Here is a 25,964-nt window from a genome sequence, read left to right on the forward strand (position 1 = left end):
GGGAGCTTCAGATTTTTGATAATTCATCAGCTCATGGCTTTGTTCGTTTTATTTCATAGGTGATTCTTAGAGCACAGCACATTGTACATTTGCTTGAGGCATCCTGTAAAATTTTGTTTTAATTCAATGTTCATATTTTAGGAAACTTCATTCAGTAATAGTGTCAGAAATAAGTACGACTTTGCTCACTTCAGTATCTTTACCTTGACAATTATTTAGTTTAAAAAGTCAGGAGATTATCTGAAGTCTAGGTTTGTCTTGTCCCAAGAACTTATTTTCTATCTAGTAGGATCAGTATTTGCAGGCACATTGTGCACCTGGTTCTGTACTGCTACATGTTGATTTAACATGTCCAAAATCATTGTTTTACAGAAAGACACTAAGAGAAAATATTCCTTGTCTTTCTTAAGTAGAGATAATCAGTTTGTCATTTTTACCTGTTTCTGTTTGATTGAATTAGTAAGCAATGAGAGATAGCTCTTTTTTTAGCCAGACATGCCAGGTTTATTTTTTGAAGTTCTGGTTTTGTTGCCCTGTGCAGCTTGGTTTTAAAATTATTCATCTGCAGTGTATAGACAGAAAAAATGTTCTTCTGTGTAATGATTTTCAGTTTTATATGTTTGCTGCTGATGAAATGTTGGGAACTGGTGGAACTCCCTATGACCTTTCTTGCTGTGGTATTAAATTGCAAGTTCAAAATGCTGTCCATATGTTTTCTATCTTTAGAATTACTGCTAGAGGGTTTTTTCCCTATTTATGTGTATATTCTTTGGATTATACTCCAGGTGTTTGTTGTTTTTTTCAACATATTTTCCCTTTTTGGCAGACTTTCAAGTCCCTCTTAATGGCTTGGTTTTGTGTTATAGTACTTTTAATTTTGAATTCTGCTTTATGTAGACATTTGTATTAAGTGTATACTTCAGTAAAGTGTAGTCTAATTATACTTAGAAAGCAGTAAAGCCAAGTCTAATTTCAGGCTATTTGTACCTGTAAGCTAATGTTCCCTGTCATCTGGAATTGACTTTTTTATTGTTGGGGTTTTTTCTATTAAACCCAGGGGGATGGGGAAAAACATTTTAAATGGTTTGATACAACATACATACTACTTTATAAAAGGCTGAGGTTTGAGTTGTACTTGAGTATCTTTCAAGAAAGCATCTAAGATAACAATATATTATTATTTATTCCAAATACTGCTGCAAAGGGGATAGTAAATTTGAAAGGGAAAGTAAACTGCTCTATGTACAAAAGGAATGGTATTGCTGTGAAATCCAGAGAGAAAATGGAATAAGTAAGAGATCAAAAGTGATATATATGTGAAACCTTTTTTAGATTGAGCTGTACTTGTAGTTTGAAGTGTTCTTGGTCTGGGCTTACTCAAGTGTTGGAGAGAAAAAGGCAGTAAAGTTGTTCTTGTTTAGGTGGCTGATCGTCTGATTTCTTCATTTGGACAAGATATTTTGGATGCTCTTTATTGGACAGCTACAGAACCTAAGGAAAGAAAAAGAGCTCACATAGGTGTGATTCCTCACTTCTTCATGGCAGTGTTCTATGTCTGTATCCTTTTTCTTTGATAAATTACAAAATTTTCTAAGTTAAATTACAGAGTAATTGCTCTGAATTATTTTAATACATTTGAAAAATTGATAGTATTCCTAAATCAGTCTTCCTTTACTTGGAAAGTAAAATTGACAGTACCACCTGCTTTAAAAGAAATAATCCCTTCATGATGGTGTACCTGTAGTAAAATGAAAAGCCATAGTTGGATAGTTGATGGAAAATTCTATTTCTGATTTGGTTTTGAGTATTTTGGCTCACAGGGCCTTAAAGATAGAGGGGTTTTTGTTATTTAGTGAAATGCTAAATGCATCTAGCTTGAATATATTTTCTTGAAGTGAAAGGATAAACTCATGCATATTCAGGATGCAGATGTTCTTAGTGTGAAATAATCTTAAAGTGAGTTTATGAGTCTAAAGAGATACTGTAGTCCAGTAGTTTCAGTAATGAATTTAAAATTCTTACAATTTTTCCCTATTTTCTCTGAAATCTTAAGGCTAATTCTGAATCTTTACCTGAGATTTTTTTTCTTCAGATTGTATTGATGTTTCTCACAACTAATGTCATTGGGTTCTTCTAGAGCAAGAAAAATTAGCATCATTATTACATGCTACAAAGCACTGTGCATTTATTACATACATGCAAGTATTGTTTTGCTGTAAATCTGGTTTACAGAAATATGGAAACTTTCCTGTTAAACTTTGAAAGCAAAATAGGAGATCTGTGGCTCACTTCTCTTCAGTACTGTTGTGCAGAAAACCTATTTCAGATATTGTTCCTTAACCCTGCTATGCAGTCCTGCATGCTATTCTCATAATGGTTCAAGCAACAACCCTTAATGTGGCCTTCAACTCCCACAATAAATCACTGCTTACCATCATGATGTCCAATAATGTAAGTATCTAGCTTTATCATATAGCTGCCCTCATTTGTTTCAGGATCCTATGTCTTTGTGTATCAAATGTCTTTAATATTAATATTTTAAAATGACATATTTTTGATAATATTATTTGTTTAATGTCAGTTTTTTATGAGTAAAAACTAACTCACTGTTTCTAAAAATTGCAGTTTGTCGAAATAAAAGGAAGCGTTTTCAAGAAGTTTGAGAAGAACAATCTTTTTCAAATGTCAAATAGTGGTATGTATAGCAGTGCTGATCAGGAGAAAATGTGGAAAGAGGCTGTTTATTTAATTCACTAATGTATTTAATATAATCAATATATTTAATATTAGTCTTACTCTAAACATTTTACCTTGGTGAGATTGAATGTTCTGACTTGCATTCCTCATCACCTGTTTTACTGATTGGCTCAGTAGGATGAAGCTGAGATCCACTTCAAGGAACACTTAGTCCTTTTATGGCAAGTTTTTATATGAGGTGCTAAAACAGCCTACTGGCTTTGTGCTGAAATGCCCATGCTTCCAAGGGATCAAGCCTTCTGTTTTCAAAAAATTGACTTTATAGTGTGCTGTATTGACACAATGATCTCAGAATGTTGTTGGGTGGCTGTGAGAGTGGATCTTAAAATACCTCCTCCCTAACCCTAAAACAAACAAACAAAAAAATCCCAAACAAAACCCCAAACAAACAAAAAAACAGTGCAACAAAGTAGCTGATATGTGAGGGAGATACCAGAGATTACTCTAATTTGTGATATGCTCCCAAGATAATAGGTAGAGGGTACTTAGGAAACATGCTTCTGGGACTTCTTAACTGTGTTGCTGCTTAGGATGAATTTTGGACACTTGTACTCAGTGTGTCTCATGAGGAAAAGCTGTTCAGGTATCCTTTGATGGAGATTCTTCCTAATACTGATATAAGCCATTTGAAATATTTATTGAATTCTTGAATTCAAAGCCAGTAGAAATGATTGCACTTTAAGGTTGTGCTAGAGCTTCTATGCTTGTACTAGTTTTGTAGAATCTCAGAATGCCCTGGACTGGAAGGGACCTCAAAGATTGTCTCATTCCAACACCCTGCCATGGGCAGGGTCACCTTCCACTCAATCAGGTGGCTCAAAGCCCCATCCTCCTTGGTCTTGAGCACTCCAGAGAGGGGACATCCACAACTTCTTTGGGCAACCTGTGCCACTGCCTCACCACCCTCACAGTAAAGAATTCCTTCAATATATCTAATTGGAATTTCCCCACATTCTCTTATACAGATGGGCAAAGAAAATAGAACATATTCTTTTAATTCCAGCTCTAAGTTTTTAAACCAGATAACTCAAATGTGCAATACGTTAAAAAAATAAAATAGCTACTTAATTAAAAACAGATTATTCATATTTTTATATCACAAGTTGAATTTTCAATAGGCTTACATCAGGTTTTGAGTTCTGACTATTAATATGACCTCTGTCTAATTCATCTGCAAACTTCAATATTACATGCTAAAGTTTTGTAATTCTTTGGATGAAAGACTATTTATGTAAAACCTTAAATATATCACAGAGAATTATCTAACAGAAAATCAACACTAAATTTTAAATTTAAACCTCCCCAAAAAGATCTTCCCAGATAGGTTCATAATGTTTATTCTGTGATAAATAGTATTATTTTCAGTTCCAAGATCTAATTACTTATATTTTTAAAATCAGACGTATTTAACTTTACAGTGAGAATGCTAAAAATGAAATTTACTCTAACTATTGACAGAAAACCTAGATAAGGTTTATTATTAGTGCAGAAAATAGTTACAACTATGCATCTAGTTCTCCTGCCTAAAGGTGAAGCCTCTTTCATGTTGAAGTAAGCAAGGGACTGATATTAGAAATTGCTAGCAATTTCCTCCATAAAAAGAAAAGGATATCAATATTTTATTGCTGGACATTATTATTGAAGACCCGTAATTGCAGAACCAGGACATCCTTTATCAGTTGATGGAAGAAGTATTGCCATTCATTAGTGTGGGGATGGAAGCACTGAGTATATACATAGAAGAGTGCACAAAACAAGCTAATTTATTCCTTTCAAACAGATAACTTTTCCTGGAACACCTTTCAGTATGGTTATAAATAGCAGTGTTTTTCTTCTCAGAGATAAATAACAGACGAGTTTTTAGTAGAGCTTTTCACCTCTTTTGAACTTGAACAGATTTACTGCATCACAGCCTCAGTAAGGATGGAACAGCATTGTTTCAATTCATGTATTCTGATCACTTCTGTATCCTTTAAACATTTTATTTTGTGCAGCTGAAATGATGGTGCATCTTTTGATGGTGTATCTTTACGATGGTGTTGGCATAGTATGCCAGTACTTCATCCTACCCTGGAACTGAGGCTAGTCTGGTCCTGTCAGCTGAGCTTCCAGTTAGCCTTTGGAGTGTCTTGTGTGTCCTAGAACACATTGTGCTTAAACTGCATGCCTGGGCTGAACTAAACTTCTGAAAGGAAACACTAAATCTAGGCACTCCTGTATATTTCCCACCTTTCTCTGCTTCTTTCAGTAATTTTCTGAGGTTTGCAGTCATCTGTAGGGTAATGATGGCAGCAGTAGCTGATGAAGCTTGGACACACTGAATGGATTCATCTTTTCTGGGCCTCAGCTCAAAATATTACTGTTATTAAACAGTATTTAAATAGTATTTAAATGTTTTCAATTCAGTGTAAAGGTACTGATTAATACACAGTAGGTAAATAATTTGAGGGGAATAATAGGAGTCTCACAGGGGCATCTGAGGAATTTCTCACAAGTAGGTGAAACTCTTCTTATTTAGCGTGTTAATCAAAAGAAAAATATGACATAGCAGAAAAGATAAGCAATGACCACAAGAGTAGATATTGTGTTCAAGAGAAGTTACTACAACTAAAATTCAAAAGCAAGTTTTCTTGTGAATAAAAGTGTGAAAACAGAAATGAACTGTGCAAGCTGTACTTTCTAGGAAATGCCACACATTGAAATACCTTGCAGAGCCCTGCCTGGCTCAAGCTTCTACATAGTATGACATCAGGATAAGAAGTGCCGAGCTACTGGTTTAGATCTGGAAATTGTGAAATATTTTCACTTGGCATCGTGCTCAGCACCAGTTGGTGGATAGCAAGCTGATGTGTAGCTGTATTATTTTTCTCAGTATTTACATTTCTGGACTTAGTGGAGTCAGTGATCCTTCTCACCTTTGTAAGGCCATTTAAAATTCTACTGTAACTGCTAATCCACTAAAACTTCAAGATTAAAATAACTGTGAATCATCTACATAAAAATGAATGGAACAGGACGTGAAATATACATAAGTTAATTGTTATCTAATAAAACTAAACCTGTTATCTTCTAGGGGCAGATCAACAAAGACCTTGAGGCTTCTATAGCTGCTAGATACTGCAGCTACAGAATCTGGGACTTCAACCACACTGCTCCCACAGCTTTGATTTGTCAGCTGCAGCAAAACTACTTTTGCATTGTTGCCCTGACTTTTACAAGGAAATTTATGTCCAGCCAGGCAATCTAAACACTGCAGCCATTGGAAAGCACTTCTATACAGAAAGCCTTTTATCTGTTGTATCAGAAAGAAATATTTCCCTAAATTTAAATTGTATATTCTCTTTTTGAAATAGTTATCTGTAAACTAATTTTGAAGGGTCAGTATTAGAGAACAAGGAGACCAAATTATAAAGAAAAGTTCTTTCATCATTGTTGAAATCCCAGCGTGCTGCCTTCCTTTATGCTTTTAAATGTCTTATTTTTATTTCAAGCTGTGCTCTAAATTAAATTTTTTCACAAAAGTCAATTGTACCTCATACAAAGAAGTGCATTAGGTTATTTCCTTCAGTTCATTATTAGGCCTGACTCTTCCTTGTTTTTTTAAGTCTCTTGTCTCAAAAATGTAACATATGTATTCTTAAGTTTTAGGAACTTCAGTTTTCTTCTTTATAATTCTGTACTTTTTCTTCTCTGTTCTTCTTTGTTCTAAGTTTATCAGTCTCTGACTTTGATCACAATACTGAATAGCCTTTATTTTTACCTTTGGTCTTTGAAATTCAAACTTCTTTCTCGTGTGGCTTTAGGTTTCTTTAATACCATTATTCTAATCAAGTTGTTTATTTTAAGGATGAGGGATTTGGAGGCAGGACTGTGTTTGAGATTGGCGTGTCCTTGATGGTTTCTTGGTCAGTGTTTGATCTTTTCTTGTGCTCTGGTCACTTGTTAAGAGGTAGTTGGCACTACAGCTATTTAGGAGTTGCTGAGATGTAAACCAAAAGATCTTGTTTCACTTCTTACATGCTACAATTTATAACTACCTTTTGGTCTAAACATATAAACAGCGGGATTAACATGATAATTTTTTTTTTCTTTCTGGTTTGGGATTCCTGCATAATGTGTAAGGGAATCTGGAAGGAAATAGCTGTGTATTCTAAAGACTATTTACCCCACTTCAGGATCTCTGTTCCTGGGCTCTCACTGTGATGCAGCTCAGGACACATTTGGCTCTCTGGGCTGTGAGCACACATTGCCAGCTCGTGCCCAGCCTCTCCTCCACCAGAATCCCCAAGTTCTTCTCAAGAGGGCTGGTTTTGGTCTGTTCATCCCCAGCCTGTGTTGATACCTGGGGTTGCCCCAACCCAGTTGCAGCACCTTGCACTTTGTCTCATTACACCTCTTGAGACTCCCATGGGTCCACTTCTTGAGTTTGTCCAGGTCCTTCTGGATGACATCCTACCCTTCTGGTGTGGCAACCTCAGCACTCAGTCACCTGCAAATTTGCTGAGGGTGCACTCAGTTTCTTCATCTGATACTAAATAACACTGGTCCCAGTACAGACCCTGAGGAGCAGCACCTGTCACTAATATCCATCCAGATTTCATGCACAACATGTCATCAGCACTGTGCATGGCATGTGCTGACAAGAGACTGGTCAAGGGGATAAATATATCTTGATTTAGTGCTACATGTCAGGTTTTTAACACTTAGGGTCATAAACACTGAGAAAGTAAGCTTCTTAATCATGTCCTTGTGGAGGTAGCTGAAGACCATTTAAAATGTCATTGGCCTGACATTTTGGCTCTCATTTAACCCTGTCTTATAATGGCAAGAGTTATTGAAGGGTTATTGAAGCTATACTGTATCCTAACAGAAAAACAGTTATGTGGTATGCTTATCATATATACTTAGTGGTATACATGCAAAACTGAGTTGAAATGGCTTATATCAATGTTACTAAGCATTGTTACAATGGAGAATGAAAAGAGATCACTTTTCTTTCTACTTTACTCTTCGTTAGGCTGAAGCAGAATAGAATGATTGCCTCCTGATAGTACCTGTGCTGTCTGTAATTGATCATTAACACTGGTGGTATGTCACTGTTTTGCCTTTGATGTTCTTAAGAGCATGAGCAAGTGTGGACCCAGGGATGTAGCTTCACTTGTTCTGTAGTTCACCACATGATCCAGGAAGTGGCAATACATGGTACAGGAAAATCCCCTCACCAATTTAAAAAAAAACAAATGTACATATACAACATCAAATAAGTTCATAATAAATGATGAAACATTACTATACATATTTTATATTCTGGAATTTTAAATAATGTTTAGAACTGATTACCAGTGGTTGTTTTGGATATCCTGAAGCCTTTTTTGTCCTTGTCCATGAGGGTGAGAAATGAAATGAATTTTTAAATTTGTTTGAGTTTACTGTTGAAGCTGCTGTAAAGTGCCCTGTCTGCCTTGCTTGCAACTCTGACAGTTGATGAGAGGGATGAGGATGAAGAGCAGCAGCCACAGTCATTCCTCTCCCTCCTAACAGCCTTGAACAGCTGTGGCAGCAGAGATAACAGATTAGAAGGGAGGCCACTGAGAACAGGGAAAATAAGCAGAGGGGGAAAATAGGTATCAGCCTGTCACCCAGTCTCAGAAATTAGTGGTATTAGTGGTACAAGAAAAATTGGTATTATTGCAGCATTATAAGAGGAAATTTAAAGTCTAAAATGTCCCTTCTCAATTTAATCCTGTTGGCTGGTGAGCTAACATATACCAAGCAGGTAATAAGTGTCTGGAGGATTAGCTTGAGACATGCTTTAATGTTAGGCCTGAATTAATGTCCTTGCTTCCCACTTGAGAATATTTCTCTGTACAGGCCTCCATGGGACTTGAAAAACTGAAGATGAGATCTGCGTTTGTTATACATTGCTGACCAGTGATGTATCATGGCAATGTGGGAAATAAAAGATAAAACTATTTTGAAATTCAGTGCAAAAGTCTGAAAATTCAGTGAATATTTCCAAGTCACTAATGGGCATGATAAAGCATGTAGATAAATGAGTGCTTGACTGCATTTCCATCCATTTGTGACAGTGTCGAGTGGTGCCTTGTAACTAGGTTTTTCAGACAATACTGTGTTCTGGTCATTTGGGCAGTATTTTGTGACTTCAGAAGCATAGAACAATGTACTTCACTTGTTGGAGTGTTATGGACAGGAAATGAAAAAATTATGGTTAAGTTTTACTTAAGTCCTCTTTTCTGCTTTAAATTTATTGTACTAAAATATTTCCTTTTTCCCCCCTCCCCATCCTATATATATGTCATTCATTCTGTTTGGAAAGTGTGTGCTTCTTCTGTCCCTTCCCCAGCCCATACTGATAAATGAATTTATGATATTGTACATGAAATCTGATTCTTCTTGAATTATGTGTGCTTTTTCTTTCCTTCTCCTCGAGGATATCTTCTTTTATTTTTGCTCAATTTTTTCAGAGCTGTCAGTATTTCCAAACTTCTATTCTAAAATGAGGGATAATATTATACTGTAGTAACTGCAGCCACAAGCATTGCTCTTGACCTGTATTCAGTCAGAGATGATGGAAACTGTTGACACAAAGTCAATTTTTTTTTGTCCAGCTTAATCCTTGTGTGTTCTTCTGAGCGTGTCTATTTCTTGTTTCCCAAAATCAGTAGGTAGAACCCCACACAATATTGGAGGTGCTTAAGAAAATGAACCCTTTGGATGTGCTTAAGAAAATCAACCCTTGGGCCCACAAAGAAGTTATTTTTGTGGTTATTGACAGGTGTAACAAGCAATAAGAGTGTCTTCACAGATTTTCTTTGTAGCTCTATCTTCTAAAAAGACTTCTTTGGACTTTCTAAATTGTGATGACATTATGGTTTAGGTTTACCCTGCTTTTCAGTAATACAGTTTCAGGAAGGTCTTTTTAAATAAGCTAAAAAATGTAATGCCTCTTGAAGCAAGCTCTGTGTGTGTCATCTCTGGAAACAGAATTCTGTCTCTGGAATAAATTCTGTCTCTGGAAACAGAATACCAAAGTAGAAAAAAAGACTGTCTTGTCTGGGAGGCAAGGCATAGGACTTTGTCCCGAATTAGATTGCTCTTGTGCTACAGTGCTTATGATTTTGATAATTCTGCTGATACATCCTGCTGTTCCCTTTAAGAGGGCAGTGTGAAAGACTGGTAGGAGCCTTCTAGCTAAGGTGTAACAGTTGTCTTCAAACATTTTTTCTTCCTTTTACTGAACCCTGTATACAGCAATTTTAATATCTATGATCTGTAGAAAATGAAATGTACCTTGCTAATAGCTTGAAAGGACAGATTGGTACATTCTCTTCATTTTAGTAACAGGAAGTGCTGGTTTTTTTTGAATCACAAAAGGAATCCACAGACTTTATCAAGAAGAATGATTTTTTTATTAATATATTAGAAGAGGTGATAGTAAGTCACAATTCCTTTCTGCTGCTGTGAACTCCGAGATGAGGCAGCATTGGACAGACCAGGTCACAAGCTACTGTGGAAATCCTATCCATGGTGTGGTTCCCAGCATTTCCCCCACCCCTTAAATCCAGTTAAATAATTTGTGGAAAATGTTATCTAATCCAAGAATTAATAAATGATAGAACCTCAGAATGAGTAGATATCTTTGTATGTAAATAAATGTTTCTTTGGAGCTGACAGATTTTGGGGTTTTTTTTATCCAGATATAAAGGAGAGGTTCACTAATTACGTGCTGCTACTAATTGTATGTCTAAGAAATATGGAACAGTTCTCATGGAATCCAGGTGAGTAAACTAGAAGAAAAAATTCTGTGCTATCAAGAGCTGTATCTCTTGCTTCTTCCCTCAATCTGAAAGATAAGGATTATCAACACATTTAATTAACAAATCCTAATTTTGTCAAATACCTTAGATTCTCATTTTTCTTTTTCTGGTATTCTTCTAAGAATGGCTGTGTTCTTTCTGCTAGAAATATCTATTGTTATGCTATAAACATATGTAGTTATCTTTCAAGCAGTGTCTAGAACAATTTCTTCCCAGCCCTTTCCTTTCCTTTGAGTACACTGTGAATGAAGAATCCCCTAGAAAGTAGCTAGTGAGAATGAAATGTGATAAAGATTATGTTAAAATATAATTCTTAATCTAATATTGATTTTACTTAAGAGTTCAATGACATATTTAATATTGTATAAAACAGTGATTTTATTAAAACATTGTTTTCATAATTTTGACCCCTGTTCTGTGTGGTATATTTTGCCTGAATCTTACCAGTCTACCTAAATTTTACCTTAAGTATCTTAAACTGCATTTTACTTTATGTATCTAAAACTGCAGATGCTTTGTCTATGTCTTACACATTCTGAACATGCTGTATCTAGTACTTACAAAGGTTGTCTTCCTACTAGAGGTAAAGGTTTAAAAAGTGAGGAGTTTAGAGCCTGATCCTAACTGTGGTGTGACAGTACAGTACTGATAAGTTTTTAGGACAGCAGTGGAATAAGCAAGAGTTTGCACACTTCATGCTCAGTGATATGTAAGCTTACATATTCTTCAGACTCATGAGGATTTTTCATTGTTGACTAGAATTGTTATAATTCTTTTTGTATGCTGACATTAAATTAAATGGCCTAACTTGTTTTTTCACAACCTTCAGATCACTTTTGGGTGTTATTCCCGGATGTTTGCATGGTGGTTGCTTCAGAAATTGCCGTGGATATTGTGAAACATGCCTTTATAACAAAATTCAATGACATCACAGCAGATGTAGGTATCCTGTTCAGAATGCTTGGTGCTATTTTACATTGTATTTAATTTTGCTAATATTTTTTAAATATTAAGTTTTTTCCAGTGCAGAAAATGTAAAAATGATTATTTTCATATGTTTGATATCACTTGGGAAAGCTTGCCAATTTCCCGATACAATATACTTTTGAGGATCTTTTTAATGTGTAACTAACACCTCTGCTTCTAAATTAGTAGTTCCAGATCCATAAATTATTGCAAGTTTTGTGTAAGAGCTCACATAATAGCTACAATTCACATTACTGGCAGATCATTTTGTGAAGTGATTTAAACTGAAAGAAGGTTACTTGTTCTGCAGTCTAGACAGAGCTTGTAGCCTTCCCTAACAAAATGGACTGTAGGTTAAAATGCAGGCTTTTGGAAAAACAGATAATGTTAGGCTGCTTTAATTCTATATTTGCGTGTGTGTTAAAAGTGGAATCTGAAATCAGAGAACTTTTTTCCCCACTGTCCCTGGAGCTCTAATAGGAAGTAGGTTATGTTAGTTTCCCACTCCTGAAATTTCTTAGGCCGCATATATTATCCAGTCCTTCTTTTAAAGCAGTAGATGAGGTTGCTTCTTGTGTGTTGCAGCATTACACATGGGCCATTTGTATTCCACACTGTGAATTCAAACACGCTCGATAAATTTGTGAAGATATGAGCTAGTGTCTTTTCACTATTAAAACCACTTCTCAGGAAATGAGATCAGAACTTGTGAGGTGCTTTCTTTTTCAGCATCTCCAAAGTAACTACATTGTGAGGTGTAGAAACAAGTGTAATAGATGCACTTAATAAGCTCCCTTACGCCAGAGGCATTTATGCATGCCCTACTTTTGTATAGAGAGTGTGGAAAAGAGCTGTAATGAAGCCACGGTAGCCAAAAATGTAGCATGCTTCAGAATGCTGAAACAGCTGGAGGATGGGGGTAGTCATTGGCAATTTTGCAAGGTTTATTTAATAAACTTTGTGGGGTTTGTGTATGAAGTTCTAAAGGTTTATGGTTGCTACGTCAGACCTTTTCCAGAATTATTAACACCTGCAGTGCAAGTTGTCCTGCCACTTACCCTTAAGATAGATGCTTTTCTTTCTTAATATGAACTGTTTTAAAGAGAAGGAAAAACTTAATTCCTCTTCAGATGCAATTTGATTTTTTCATAGGATATTTGCTTAGTGTATAAGAAAGCTCTCTCATTTGTTTGATTTGATCCCAGGGCTAGCTTTCCTGTAGTTTAAAAGCAGTTATGAACTGTCGGGGGGAAAAAAGTAAATGTGATTAATGTGATTTCTGTTATTTTGTGTTTCTCATGATCCTGAAATTCAGTAACTTTATGAAGTCTCATTTGATTCCTAAACCATAGTGTGGTGTTGTTTGTTTGTTGTGTATATATACACACAAATTACTTTTTTGCTGAAATAGAGGCTCATCTCTTGAAGAAGGCCATTAGACCTTAGAAAAACTGGCTTTGACTTTTTCAGCAAATGCATAAGTTCATAATACTTTATGGAAATACTTTATTAATATCTGTGTTGCTTTTATAACGTGTGATAACAAATTAATCACACATCTGATGTGCTGGATTTTTTCCAGGTCTACAGTGAATACAGAGCCAGTCTTGCATTTGACCTTGTTAGCAGTCGACAGAAAAATGTAAGCCTGAAAATAAAATGCTCTTTCCTGTATTAACTAGCACAACTGTTACAAGGGGGATATTGGAACAAACAGTTAAAGAAATACATACAGTACTGTTACACCCCTGCAGTGCTGAAACTCTGCTCTGCTATCTTTAATAAGAGATAACATTAATGTTTCTTTATGATTTATATTATATCCAGTTGTTCGTGTCAGTTTGAGCTCCATTTATTATACTGTTGAGTAGTTTCTTCCAAATATACTTACAGTAAGGGGACAGTTGTAACAACTTTACATTTTTGACATACATGGGAAGTAAACTTAACAGGGTAATTTTATATTACTGTTCTTTTCATGGTATTTTAACTGTGTTGGGTTAAAGCACAGTATTCATTAGGAATTTATGTTTCTTCACAGATAGAGTGCACAGATGTTTAGAGATGTTTGTACTATGCATGTTACTGTCATGGCATGGGTATTTATAGAACACAGAGACCACCTATTTTTAGTTAGTACCATTTTTTGGAGAGCTGTTTACTGCGCACCTTTCATGGATGAGGACTAGTTAGGTTTCACTTGTTAGCATTTCACTTGTCAGTGCTTTAGATATGTGCTGTAACTATTAAATGAACCTCACTACTATGATTTCTGTAGTTTTCTTGGGCTTGTTTCTTGGGCTGTTGTGAGGAGTGCAGTAGTTAAACCTCATAAAGAAGCTTGACACCATCAGCTACAAATAATAATAATAATTTATTAATAATGAAACTACCAGTTCATTGGTTTTGAAAACTCCATTACTTTTTCTAAGGATCCTCTGTGGGAAATAAAATAGCATCATTTAGGCACTGACTTGGGAGTGATGTTCAATACTGCAGGCAAGCTGTCATTCAAAGTACTTGTGTTTTGAGTACAAATGTAAAAACATTTTCAAAATAATTTTAACACAGTTATCTTAAGGCTAATTATAGATGTTTGCAGAATGATTTAAAATTTCTAGTGCGGTGGATAATTGTTCTTTCATCCCTGTAACAGTTTTTTCTATAGAGAATTTGAGGATCAGTCAAATTAATACAAAAAGGTCTCTAAGCTGGTAATAATGTACAGATGAAATATCATAGTGGCTTTGGATTCAGTGTCCTAGTTGCTCTCGGTTTAGACATTTGTATTATACTCCAGTTGCTCTTGATTTAGGGCATTGAAGCTAATCTTACTGGTCATGGTAGTATTACATTTTTGTCTGAGAGTGCAGCTATCTCCATTTGAATTCCAAAATGTGAATAGGTACACTTTATACCAGTATAGTGTTTGTTAACAGAGCTTTATTCTTATCTGGAGGGTGTGCCAAGCTAAAATAAGCTCATTCCTTTGCATAAATAGTTCATTATTCTTCCTCTTCTTTTCCTAGGCATATACAGATTATAGTGATTCAGTTTCCAGAAGAATGGGTTTCATTCCTCTTCCACTGGCTGTTTTAGTAAGTAGTATCATTCCTATCAGTTTTCTGTCAATAAGATCTCACTTGAAGAATGTGTCCCTCTGAGATAGCTAGCTGGATGTTTTAGGGATGAAATTATCATCTGAGGTAACTGAAATTATGCTGAAAGGTTGAGTTAACACTCAGTATTAACCTTTATCACAAATGACTTGTGGCTTCACAAATGCATTATTGTTTCTCAGCCTTTCACAGAAAATCGAATATATATTAATTTTGTAGAATTTGTAAGAACTTGAATTGTACCAGTGGAATTAAACTACATATGTATTTACTGAACATGTATTCCTTTTGGCAGTTATCCTATTCATTCATTTGGAATAGTCAAAGCAGCTGGTTGCCAGAAGGTTAGCAGTAGTGCAGCAGTTTATTGAGGTTTTTCATAGGAGTCCTTGTGGCTGTCCCTGTAATGACGCTTAATGACTCAATATTCTTTTAAATGGGGCACTGAGCTCCTGATCTGTTGTTGAGTACATCACTCGAGATAGTTGACTTTGTTACACATACATGTTGCTATAAAATTAATTACTTAATTAATGGAACTCTGTCCACAAGCTGTCCTGAATTAACTGTTTCAGAATGTTTTCTCTAAATAGCTGTCCTGACTTTCCCCATACACACATAAGATACACACATACAGACAAGCAGTAGTTATAATGCTGGGGATCTGTACATGCTTTGTCAGCAAATATGCTTTTTTCCACATCTTATTTTACTTGAAAGGAAGTGTTAAGGAAACATTGTCAAACTCTGGTTTTGGCAAAGTTGCAACTAAGTGCTGGTATAATACTCATTCAAATCAAGATCTGGAGTAGTTAGTACTGCCAGGGGAGCATTAGACTAAATTTCTGTTAATGTAAATGTTTCTACTTTTTTTTGAATTTACTAAATAAGAAATGTCTGTTACAACGTTCTGTTAATAACTGTGTGCTAAATTTTAACTTTTATCCTTAAAACAGCTCATCAGAGTCGTAACAAGCTCAATAAAAGTACAAGGAGTCTTAGCTTATGTTTGTGTTGTGCTGTTCTACTGTGGGTGAGTAAATCCACACAATTGAAAAGTATTCACCATAATTTGATTACATATGTGCAAGAAGTTTCTGTTGATATGTCTGGATGTAAGGATAAACAGAATTTATATTCAGTAGAACATAAATGAAAAACCCTTATACTCATAATCTGAAATTGACAGTGCAGATTTGTCCCTGAGTACGGTGACTACATTGGGGGATTATAGCCCTCAATAAGTAACTTCAGTAATGGAAATAACTCATTGCAAAAAGACTGAGAGAATCTGAGAGACAAGCACCATACTTCTGTGTAAAAAGGGAAATTGAATTCCAAGGACTGAAGTTTTCTGTAAAAAGACCAAAAGATTCAATAGGCAAACAAAAATAAACAGTTCAAGTGCTCTGAGCAGATAATGAATTTTTCTCTCAGGTAGTTAAATGCAAGGTTTACTTAGGTTTAGGAAACTACTGTTAAAAAAGAAAATACAAATGCAAGGCTCACATTTCCTGGGGAGGGTGGGTCATTAAGTAATCTTAGTTAAGAAATACAATGTTCAATGGCAGTTCATTTTCCATAGCCAATGATGTGCAAGTATCCCTTCAGCATCCCTTCACTGCCAAGTCAGTTTATACTTACTTTTAACTTCTCACCTGTTGATAGGTACTTCTAGACTGCATAAGTGTACTTTATATCCAGTTTAGTTTGCCTGTTTTGAGACCCTTGCTGTGTACTATCTGTGAGCTGTCTGTACTTTCTAGGAAAGCTGCCATTGTTTCATTCAATGATGGCCACACTGCCATTGTTTGTTGTCTCTCAAAATTGATCATAAGCAATGAAGTGTTTCCAGCTGTTGATGGAAGAAGAACCTATCTGCAGTTTGTGGGAGTGCTTATTCAGTGTCCTACCAAGCTGTGTTTTAAGTGAAGGCAGCAAGGCTTGAGAAGCGTAAGACTTCTAAGGCTGAGGCAGTGGTTCAGCAGGAAGAGAGGAGACCATGCTGGAAGAGAGGAGACTATTGTTCTACAATAGCTTGTGAAAAGAGCAGGATTACTACACGTTCTTGTAGACTCTTATCTCTAATCTAACACTAATCTGCAAAAAATAGAGCTCAATCAGATGTGTTTTGTCTACATCAGTGCAGGGGCAGATCTGTTTAGTGTCAGATAACTGAGACTTTGAGATACTGCATATAGGCCAAATAGTAAAATTTTAGCCACATTCCTCTGTACCATACTTTGACTTTTTCCCCAGCATACTACATGCTGTGCCCATGTTCTCCCTAAAGCTAGCTTTGTATAATTCAAAGCACTATGCCCTGATCATCACATTCAAGCTGCGGTATACCAAGGTCAGCACTTTCATCCTTCTCAGTGGTTTTTCCTTTTTCCCAATCTGTGTAATATTTTCCCTACCTTTACCATTCCACTGCTGCAACCTAGGATTTTTCACTCTCTGTGGCTTGGGGAATGGAGGGCAGAAATAAGTAATGTGATTAACATTAAGTGTTGAATGCTGCTATTTAAAGACATAGGTCACAAAACTAAATACATTTTGGCCTATTTTGTCCTTATTAAAAAGTGAGAACAAATTTTTGCTCTTGCTGTGATCTCAGACTTGGAGCTAGCTCACCTCTTGCATCTTTACAGTAATTTTTGTTCTGAACATAAATTTCAGCTTTTCATCAGATGTTAGAATATATATAGAATACAAACATAATAGCATAGATATGTGAGAAATGTAGTGATAAAATCTGAAGCAGTTAGCTGGGCAAAGAATTGAGCCTATACTATGGATGAATTAATTATATATTGTTTATTAACAACTCTAGTTAATCTTTAATTGTACTTGAAGAGTCTTGCCAAAAAACCCATGAGTTTTCTTTTTCTAGAATTTTGAGCAACTGCAAACTTACTTTGTTAGAAATTTGAGCCTGAGATAGGCTGGCAGAAAAGAATAAAGGAGAATTGCTAGAAATGCTTGCATAATTTTCCATGAGAAGCTGGAACTGATACAGGGAAGTGGTGATTTATGGCCTTTTCAAATTTTGATCTCATTAACTCAGAGTCAAACTATGCTGTGCAAACCTATTCTCAGAACAAAAAATATGTTACATAACAAGCATAAGAAAAACACCTTTAAAACATTAAAAATGAAGGAAACCTTCTCAACTGTCTGAAATAAAATCAGTCCCAATAATATAATAAAATTGAAGAGAAGCACAGCTTTCAACTGATAAAAAATGATATCTTCTTTGTGGTTGCTTGGATACTAAAATGTCACTTTCTTCTGAGTACTGACAGTGGTGTGCTCTGCTCGTTCTTCCATTTCTCTATTGAAATAGAATAAACTTACTTTTTCCCTTAAAAGTGTAGTGTACTTTGGTTTTTTGTTTGACAAGTTCTGATTACATTTACACAGAGAGACAGGGGAACTGCTGCTGGAGTGTGCTTGGGTCACTTTATGATTAAGCAGTGGGTCTGTGAATGTTCATTTCAAGTTGTCTTTTTAGTCTTTTAATGATGTGCATGATAAACAGACTTCAGAGAGTGGAGAACAAATTTAGAGTCTGCATTTGGTTTGCTCTTGTTACATAGCTTGATTTGCATAGAGAATATTTCATTCATTCTGCAGAGAACAGATCACTCTCCTTGTTGTTCTGCAGTGAGCCTTCACTCCCTGGAGTGGACATTGCTCTATAAGTCATGTGTTGCAAAACTGAGTTTTGCAAATTAGATTTTGCAAAACTCAGTTGAATGGTAAAAAAGCACTTGATGGTAGATGAGGCCTTCCTTCACATGAGGAGACAGGTGGGAAGGGGATGCAGTGATGTTTGTGCTGCAATTTAGTCATAGTAGAAAAAGAATCTGCCATCATCTGGACTGTGCTATGATGGTAATGCAGTGCTGCCTCTTTGGATTTGTTGAGTTTTATGGACTGTCTCCTGTGATGTGAAAAAGGACTTAGTATGATTAGCCTGTAGTTTGAAAAAGCTAGGTATTGGACTTGGCAGTGCTGGGTTAATGGCTGGACTCAATGATCTTGGAAATCTTTTCCAACCTTAATGATTCCATGGTTCTGTATTTGCTGTGCTGTGGTTTCAAGTCTACTAAAGATCCTTGGCTGGGCACACTTAATTTGGGTACATTTATTTTGGACTTGCAGTGTTGAGGGCACTTTTTAATTCTGTGTTTAAATATTTAATGCATTAAATGGCTGCTTAATTGTCCTTATAGTCGTTTAGTTAAATAATAAAACTTGATGTTTTATTATTTTTCTCTAGATGCTTTCTGGAGGAAAAAGAAAATTAAGCATTGAGTCTGAAACAAATTGTTAAGAAAATTGTTACCTTTTGATCTTGGTATTGAAAGGATTTAATTTTGTTAGCTAATCCTTCTAAGACAGCACTTTCCATATGCAGTTACTTTCATATGAATAATTGCAGTATGAATAATATGCAATTATTTTAATGTGCTAATGCAAATATGTAAACAAATTTTTTTCCAGGTTAATATCTCTCAAGGTCCTAAACAGCATTGTACTGCTGGGGAAGTCATGTCAATATGTGAAGGAAGCAAAAATGGAGGAGAAATTATTTAATCCTGTCCTGACTGCCACCCCAGGGAAGCCAGCTGGCAAACAGCAAGGCACATTTAAATCTTCCCAAGGTAAGGCCAGCTGCCTTGATTTGTTTTCAGTGAAAATTTTTCAGACTAAATTTGATATTAAACCAGATACATGACAATGTTTGCTGCACAAACCCTGTTGCTGGACCTTAATTGTGCCATAGCACAGCTGTGAATACAAGTCTGTAAATATAATAGAGTTTATTGCTTTTAGTTCATGCATCTTCTTTTGGTAATCAATTCTCCTATCTCTGATAAGATATCTGGTAAGATGTCACTGTGGTTTGTGGAGGTGATAAAAACAATGGAATAGAAGCATGCTTTTGTTTTAAAATCATAACCATAGAATGGTTTGGTTTGGGTTGGGAGGAACCTTTAATGACCATCTAGTCCAACCCCTCTGCCATGTCACTGTGCAAATAAGTGACTATTTACACATCATCTGTGGCAGTGCTTAAGTTTAGTAGGGAAGCAATCTGTATTTCTTATGGAAATCAAAGTAAAACATGTTAGGTTTATACATAGGTATAATAAATTGTAGTTGTCATGAACATATAATGAAAAGCTTTATGAAATCCAGATAGGAATTTCAGTGGGTCTCTACCCCATTTCCAGTTTGTGCAGCACAATTTCCTCTTACAGGTCCTCAGCATCAGCAGTTAATTTATAATGGGAATATGGCATTATTGTGTTTGTGTGATACATTATAGGAGGAAACAGAAACCTTCATTGTTCCTGTCAACTGAATTGGATTGCATCTTCCTGTGGGAAAAGCTCAATGAGAGCCTTAGAGAACTTAACAGTGGGGCTTTTATTGTGTTCGCTCCATGGCTTGCCAACAGCTTGAAATGCAAGGTGCTCGTTAGTCGTCAGAGTGTCTGGCCAGCAAGGGGAGAGTTAAGAATCTGTCAGTGTTTGGCTTAAACCTCTGTATCTCATATGTGTCAAATCACATCAGGCAGAAACTTGGTGCAAATGTTTACTTTGAAAGTTCATATAGCTGCTTTACTTTCATGAGGAAAGAATGTGATATGAATTGTCCTGAATTCATATTGAATTCAGTTTTGCATTTCATTAGAGGACTATAATGATAATGTTTTAAATAAACATTATATTAGTACATTTGTATATGAGACTTAGTAAGTTGTACTTACTTATAGTGAGCCTTAAACTTCCAGTATATAAATCCTGAAGACTCTTTTGAGCCGAAGTAGCAGGGATGCTTATTTTTTCCAACGGAAAGATTTTGAGCAAAAAATCTTTTTATTTACTAGAAATCTTGATTATGTGAAAGAATTATTTTACCTTCTCCAGCTTTTGCTGCTGGACTCTGCAGTATTAGTTACCCTCAGCCCCACTTACAAGGTTTTTACAATGCAGTCTCTCAACCCATCTCTTCTTAGGATGAGGGTAAGGGAATTAATCAGTCTGATCTCCTTTCTGCCACATTATAGTTTAAGTCAGTTAATTTCCTGAAGAGTTTCCACCTTGCCCACAAAATCAAAGTTAAAATTTTGAAGAATAAAATTCTAAACTTGCTCTTGAAGGATGAAAGCTCTAATTACTGGTAATCATTTATAGGCTCACCAGCTACTTCTGGAAGCTGCTGGGTTAGAAAATATTTACATTTGTAACCAAGTTCTAGAATGAAAATTACTTGTCTCCTTTTTCAATGAAAGTTTAGTACCTTTAACTTGCATAAGATTGTAGAGGGTAACCCATGTACCTCCAAGTAGTAGATGGCATACTGTGGACAGATGCTCTGCAGAAATAAATTTTTGTAGTAATTTGTATAGTGCTGCCATTCTAACAGGTAACATTTCCTTGGGCTGGTCTGCAGTACTCTCCCACATCAGTCAGATTTTTTCAGATTCCTTTAGAAACGATAGCTCAATCTTTACTGAGGAGGAGACAATTTTTTTTTTCTTATCTTCTTTCTTATCCCCTTGTGATTTGCTTGTGCATTTTAAATCTTTAAATGTTTTAACAAAATATGGAAATAATACATGGATATTACTTACCAATATCCTAGGTTAATGAAGCCAGTGTTCAGTTCCATTGAAGTAAGAGACAGGAATAAAAATAGACATCTTTAATAGCACTGCTTTAGAAGCAGTGCATGAGTCATTTATTAGCTATCCCTGGAGAAGGCAGGTTTATTGTACTTACATAGAGGATTAGGCACATCTAGTTCCTGCCACAGAGATTCCTTTTGTTCATTTCAGTAGCAAACATTTGTGTGATTCACACAAGGACTGTCAAAAATCTTTTTGCTTAAGCCAACAAAAATAAGCATGTATGCCCTAACTTCTGCTGCTTATGCTCTTGCTGATTATTTAAACTTCTGTAGAATGTGGGGTTTTTTCTGTCTATTTATTTTCTATATGTTTTCTACATCAGAAAAGGAAATCTCTTACAGTAAAGCTAAGAAGAGGTAGTGGCTTCCAGAACGCAGTTTTCTGTTGTTCTGCTGACTTGCTGCAGCACACTTTTTCAGGATAGCTTTGGACAAATCTGGAAGTTGCAATTCTATCAATATGTCTGTGTTAAATTCATTATTATCTTTGTAATTGTCTTCTGTTCCAACAGGAATTTCCACAGATGAAAACGGTTCTACATCAGTTACCAATCAACCAGTGCATCAGAAGGAGAATATGCCATCTTTACTTGTAACAAGCAATTCTGATCAATTTCTGACAACTCCTGATGGAGAAGAAAAAGATATAAGCCAAGACAGTTCAGAATTAAAACACAGGTCTGCAAAGAAAGACTTGTTGGAGATAGACAGGTTTACTATTTGTGGAAACAGAATTGACTAAGAATTTATTTTTTTTTAAATCTATGTGCTAAGGATACTGAGCTGTTGGGACAGCACATGCTACCAGAATGGACAGTTGCCAAAAGGCACATAAATATTTATTTAAAAACTTAAATTATTAATGGCAAAAAAATTATTAATTTCTTTCTACAAGTAACTTGGCTTGGTATCTGGTCAGGTCAAGTAAGTGATCTTTAACTTGCCTCTTGGAAAATGTGGTGGATCGTGAGTCTCTAGCCTGGTGGCAGAGCTGCAGTATCACTTTTCTGGAACACAGACTGGAGAAAAGCATAACCCTGTTCTGCATTATGGAACCATGCTTCCAGAACACTATTTCCATGAAGGTTCCTCCAGTGTAAGGATATTCCTGGAAATGTTTGGTGACTTGACCGGAAGCTTGCCTGTCCAGTTACCGTGTTTTATTAAACATCTGCAAGCAGAATTCAAAACTTGTGCTTATATCAACAAACACATAAAGCATTGGTACATAAAACAGTAAGTCGAGATAGTTATTCATGTCAACAAAAACATTTTCAAGATGTATCTTGAAAATCTTGTAATCAGAATAAAATTTTGCCTTTAAGTGAAAGACTTACTGCTTAGTATTATATCTGAATACTAAACACCAAGGAAAGATCACAGTAATGAAGGTTCTGCTTACCTGGGCAAATATGAAGCATATTCATTTCATGTGTTGTGTGTCCTGCAAGGCAAATTATTTAGAAATTTTTTTTTAAAAGCTGAGGATTTTGTGTTGCTGTAGGAAAAGATATTAAAGGGGCATTTCTAATGTTAAAGAGCAGGAGTGTTAATTGCAGCAAGCAAGTGTTGTGTTGGAACTGTAGGTATGGCATTAACACAGCAGTAAAGAACATTGCACTGCATTTTGCATATAACTCTTAGAAGAATGACATCTGTATATTAACTTGCCTGAGAACATGCCTATAAAAGCTCACACTGACAATCAAACCATAATTATCCATTCAGTGTAATTGATTGGTTATAGTCAAACTTAAGTAGATGGACTAGATCTATAAAGAGCATTTAAGCATTACAATGCATCTTAATTTCTGGTGTGAGATGCAGAGTTGGTTGACAAAAGAAGTTTTGGAATCCTCAGACCAAGAGTGGATTAAATTTGAGCTCAAAACATAGGCTGGAGAATTTTATCAGAAGAGAGCCCTTAGTTAATGATAAATTCTTTATATGTTGTTAAAACACAGCATTAGCTTCCAAAATGCCTTTCAGACATTCAAGTGAGCACCAATTTTACTTTCCAAGGGAAGGTATCGTAAAAGTACTTTAGTACTGAACAAATGAAGACAATTTGCTCTTTGCTAATTTCATAATTTGTCAGAATGGGAAAGCCAAAGTTTCTTTGAACTTAGCTCTATGAACATGTGAAAGTTTAATGTATCTGCTAATCTCTGAAACTTGCAGGACTATAGTAATATAGCAGATGGAGGCAGTTGGACAGAGTTACATGTCTGAGCAGACTGATAATGAGAGAACTCTGCTGTACAGTTTAGGGTTGTCTGCTCTGGTGGGAACTCCCACCAGAGTGGCTGCAGTCTTTCAGCCTCTCCTCTCCCATAAGAGTAGTGGGAGTAATGGCCAAAATCTGTGGTTATGTTTAGGGGTGAAAGTAAAAAGAAGAGGACTTGTGCTATGGAAAAATTTGAAAATATTTAATTTTTGATGTATTTTATACTAATTGGAGATGTTCACACATTGAAATTAAGATTATCTGTCAATTTGGTGTATCTTATTTTATAATTATTTAGCAGTTGCTAAAGAAAGCTTGAAATTGCTTTAATTTTTTTTTCTGTTGAATGACATTCTGTATCAATTTTATAAGTGCATCTTGTGTGAAACTCAATAAAATTCAATTTTGTAATATTTGTTTAAAAAAGGAAAAGTACAGCGTCAACATTCCTTTTTTAGTATTCAGAGTTGGTGATCTTGCAAAGTATTTAATGTATTAATTTCCAATTTCCATAAAGTAGGATTCTCGCAAATGTGGGACACGAATGAGTGTAAGAACTGGGTTATCAATGGCTTCAGATCTATTTCTGTAGCAGTTGGTTGTTGCCACTTGTAGAAAGAAGATACTGATGCCAACCTATTAATTTGGTTTTTAGGGGCACACACCATGTGAATGAAAAAATACCGTGTCTCAGGGGAGTTGTAATGTCTGTAGTCAGTCACTACAATTGGATTTACACCTCCCCAGCAAAGCCAAGTGTGAATGCAGGAGCAGCACAGGCAAAGTCCTGGCCTGAATCCTCCTGGTGCTTTGTCTGACACTTGAATTGTGGTGCCTGCTCTAGAGCAGCCCAGCTGGGCTTTGGCTATGGCTGGCAGACCCCTGCCTGCTCTGGAGGTGAGACTTCATTGTCCTGGCATCACCGTAACACCAAGGTGTACTCGAGGCACTGCTGCAGAGGGCATGGCAAACACAGTGCTTCCTCTTCAGCTCCCCAAGTCTGGTAGGGGCCCAGCTGGGCATTCCTTCCTTTTGCTGCAAGCTTTCTGATTGTTCTCATCTTTGTGTTCTGATTTATAGGGATTCCTTGGATCTCTAGCAGAGTATCTTTAATGAAAAATCACAGCTGCTTCTCTGACCCTGGGTGGTCCTCTAAGAACTGTAGAGGTGGCTGAAGGGGAACAAACCAGCCAACAGGAAAAAACAGCAACACCAAATTTCTCATTGATAGATACAGCTGTTCATTTGGGTTTTCTTGAAAAGCTCCTGTCTTAACAGTGATACAGATAAGAGCATCACAAGTTAAGCAGTGAATAAATTAAGTTCTTCAATTGATAAATCCCTCCAAAAATAAAATCTAGGCAAGCAGTCATATTTCAGCTAAAGTCACAGTTGCCAAATTAATTCCAAAAGCACACATTGAGTACAGTGTGTATTCATAATTAGTATTATTCATTATGGGAGCATTAAGAAACAACTGGTTTTGACAGGATTATTTAATTAATCTTTTGAAGCCTTTCAGATGTTCATCGGCCAAGCAGAATTTCCCTTCCAGCATAGTAGTTTTACAATCATAACCATGCTGTTAATTTACTCTCCTCTTAATTTTAAGTGAGTTTGTGGAAACTTTTCAACTTTGTCTTAATTTTTTGTGGTGTAAAATTTTGTGTAGTCTACTAATTTATTTGTTCCAAAGTCTGTTTCTGTGACTCAGCATAATTGATGAGGTCACTGTTGTTTAAGCCAGCGTTTGCCCAGTGGTGGCTGCTGTGCCAGTTCAGCTGTTGGGCTGGAGATGTGAATCTTCTTGGTGGTGGTGAGCAAGGATGGATGCAACTTAATTATAGCACAAATGTAATCAGACTCTGTGAAGCTCCTGAAACATTTTGTCTTATAAACTGGGCTCCTCGATTGTGAGTAAACTAGGTGTTGTTCACCTCAGTCTTGGGGAGTCATAGCTTCAGAATGCTCTTCACAAATGTTAAACAAAATTTGCTTTTAAAACTTCTTCAGAATAAGTGCTCTTTCTTAGAAATTTGGACTGGCTTAATTTTGCTGACTGCAGGGAAGCAAATAGCTTTGTGTAAATACTGAGCAGCTGTCAGGGTGAGCTGCAGTTGGGACCACCTTTATCTCAAATTGTATATAATTACATAAAATGTTTAGACTGTGAAGGCTGTCAGAAAACAATGTGTAATTTCTGTAAGTCTTTTTCATAGTAACTTTTATCAACCATACCTACCAAGCCTGAGTCTAGTTAGGCTTTTTTTAGGACTTCAGTATACCCTGATTTAGTAAAACAATGCCAGCAGAGTTGTAAAAGATCATAAATATTTAACACCAAAGAAT

General features: G+C 36.0%; 1 protein-coding gene across 2 annotated transcripts in view; it reads left to right on the top strand.

The window, feature by feature from the left end:
• TAPT1 (transmembrane anterior posterior transformation 1) overlaps nt 1-24,047 on the top strand; it is a 49,432-nt gene extending 25,385 nt beyond the window's left edge. For both annotated transcript variants that reach the window (XM_059845124.1, XM_059845125.1), the window contains 10 exons: nt 1,422-1,557; nt 2,354-2,451; nt 2,626-2,695; nt 10,476-10,556; nt 11,425-11,534; nt 13,144-13,203; nt 14,591-14,659; nt 15,637-15,713; nt 19,193-19,353; nt 21,901-24,047. In XM_059845124.1, coding sequence (XP_059701107.1) covers nt 1,422-1,557; nt 2,354-2,451; nt 2,626-2,695; nt 10,476-10,556; nt 11,425-11,534; nt 13,144-13,203; nt 14,591-14,659; nt 15,637-15,713; nt 19,193-19,353; nt 21,901-22,130 — 1,092 coding nt within the window. In that variant the 3' untranslated portion in view covers nt 22,131-24,047. The remainder of the gene's footprint in view (nt 1-1,421; nt 1,558-2,353; nt 2,452-2,625; nt 2,696-10,475; nt 10,557-11,424; nt 11,535-13,143; nt 13,204-14,590; nt 14,660-15,636; nt 15,714-19,192; nt 19,354-21,900) is intronic.
• The last annotated feature ends 1,917 nt before the right edge of the window (nt 24,048-25,964 follow it).

Source organism: Haemorhous mexicanus, chromosome 4 (genome assembly GCF_027477595.1).
Source record: "Haemorhous mexicanus isolate bHaeMex1 chromosome 4, bHaeMex1.pri, whole genome shotgun sequence".
Taxonomy (NCBI): domain Eukaryota; kingdom Metazoa; phylum Chordata; class Aves; order Passeriformes; family Fringillidae; genus Haemorhous; species Haemorhous mexicanus.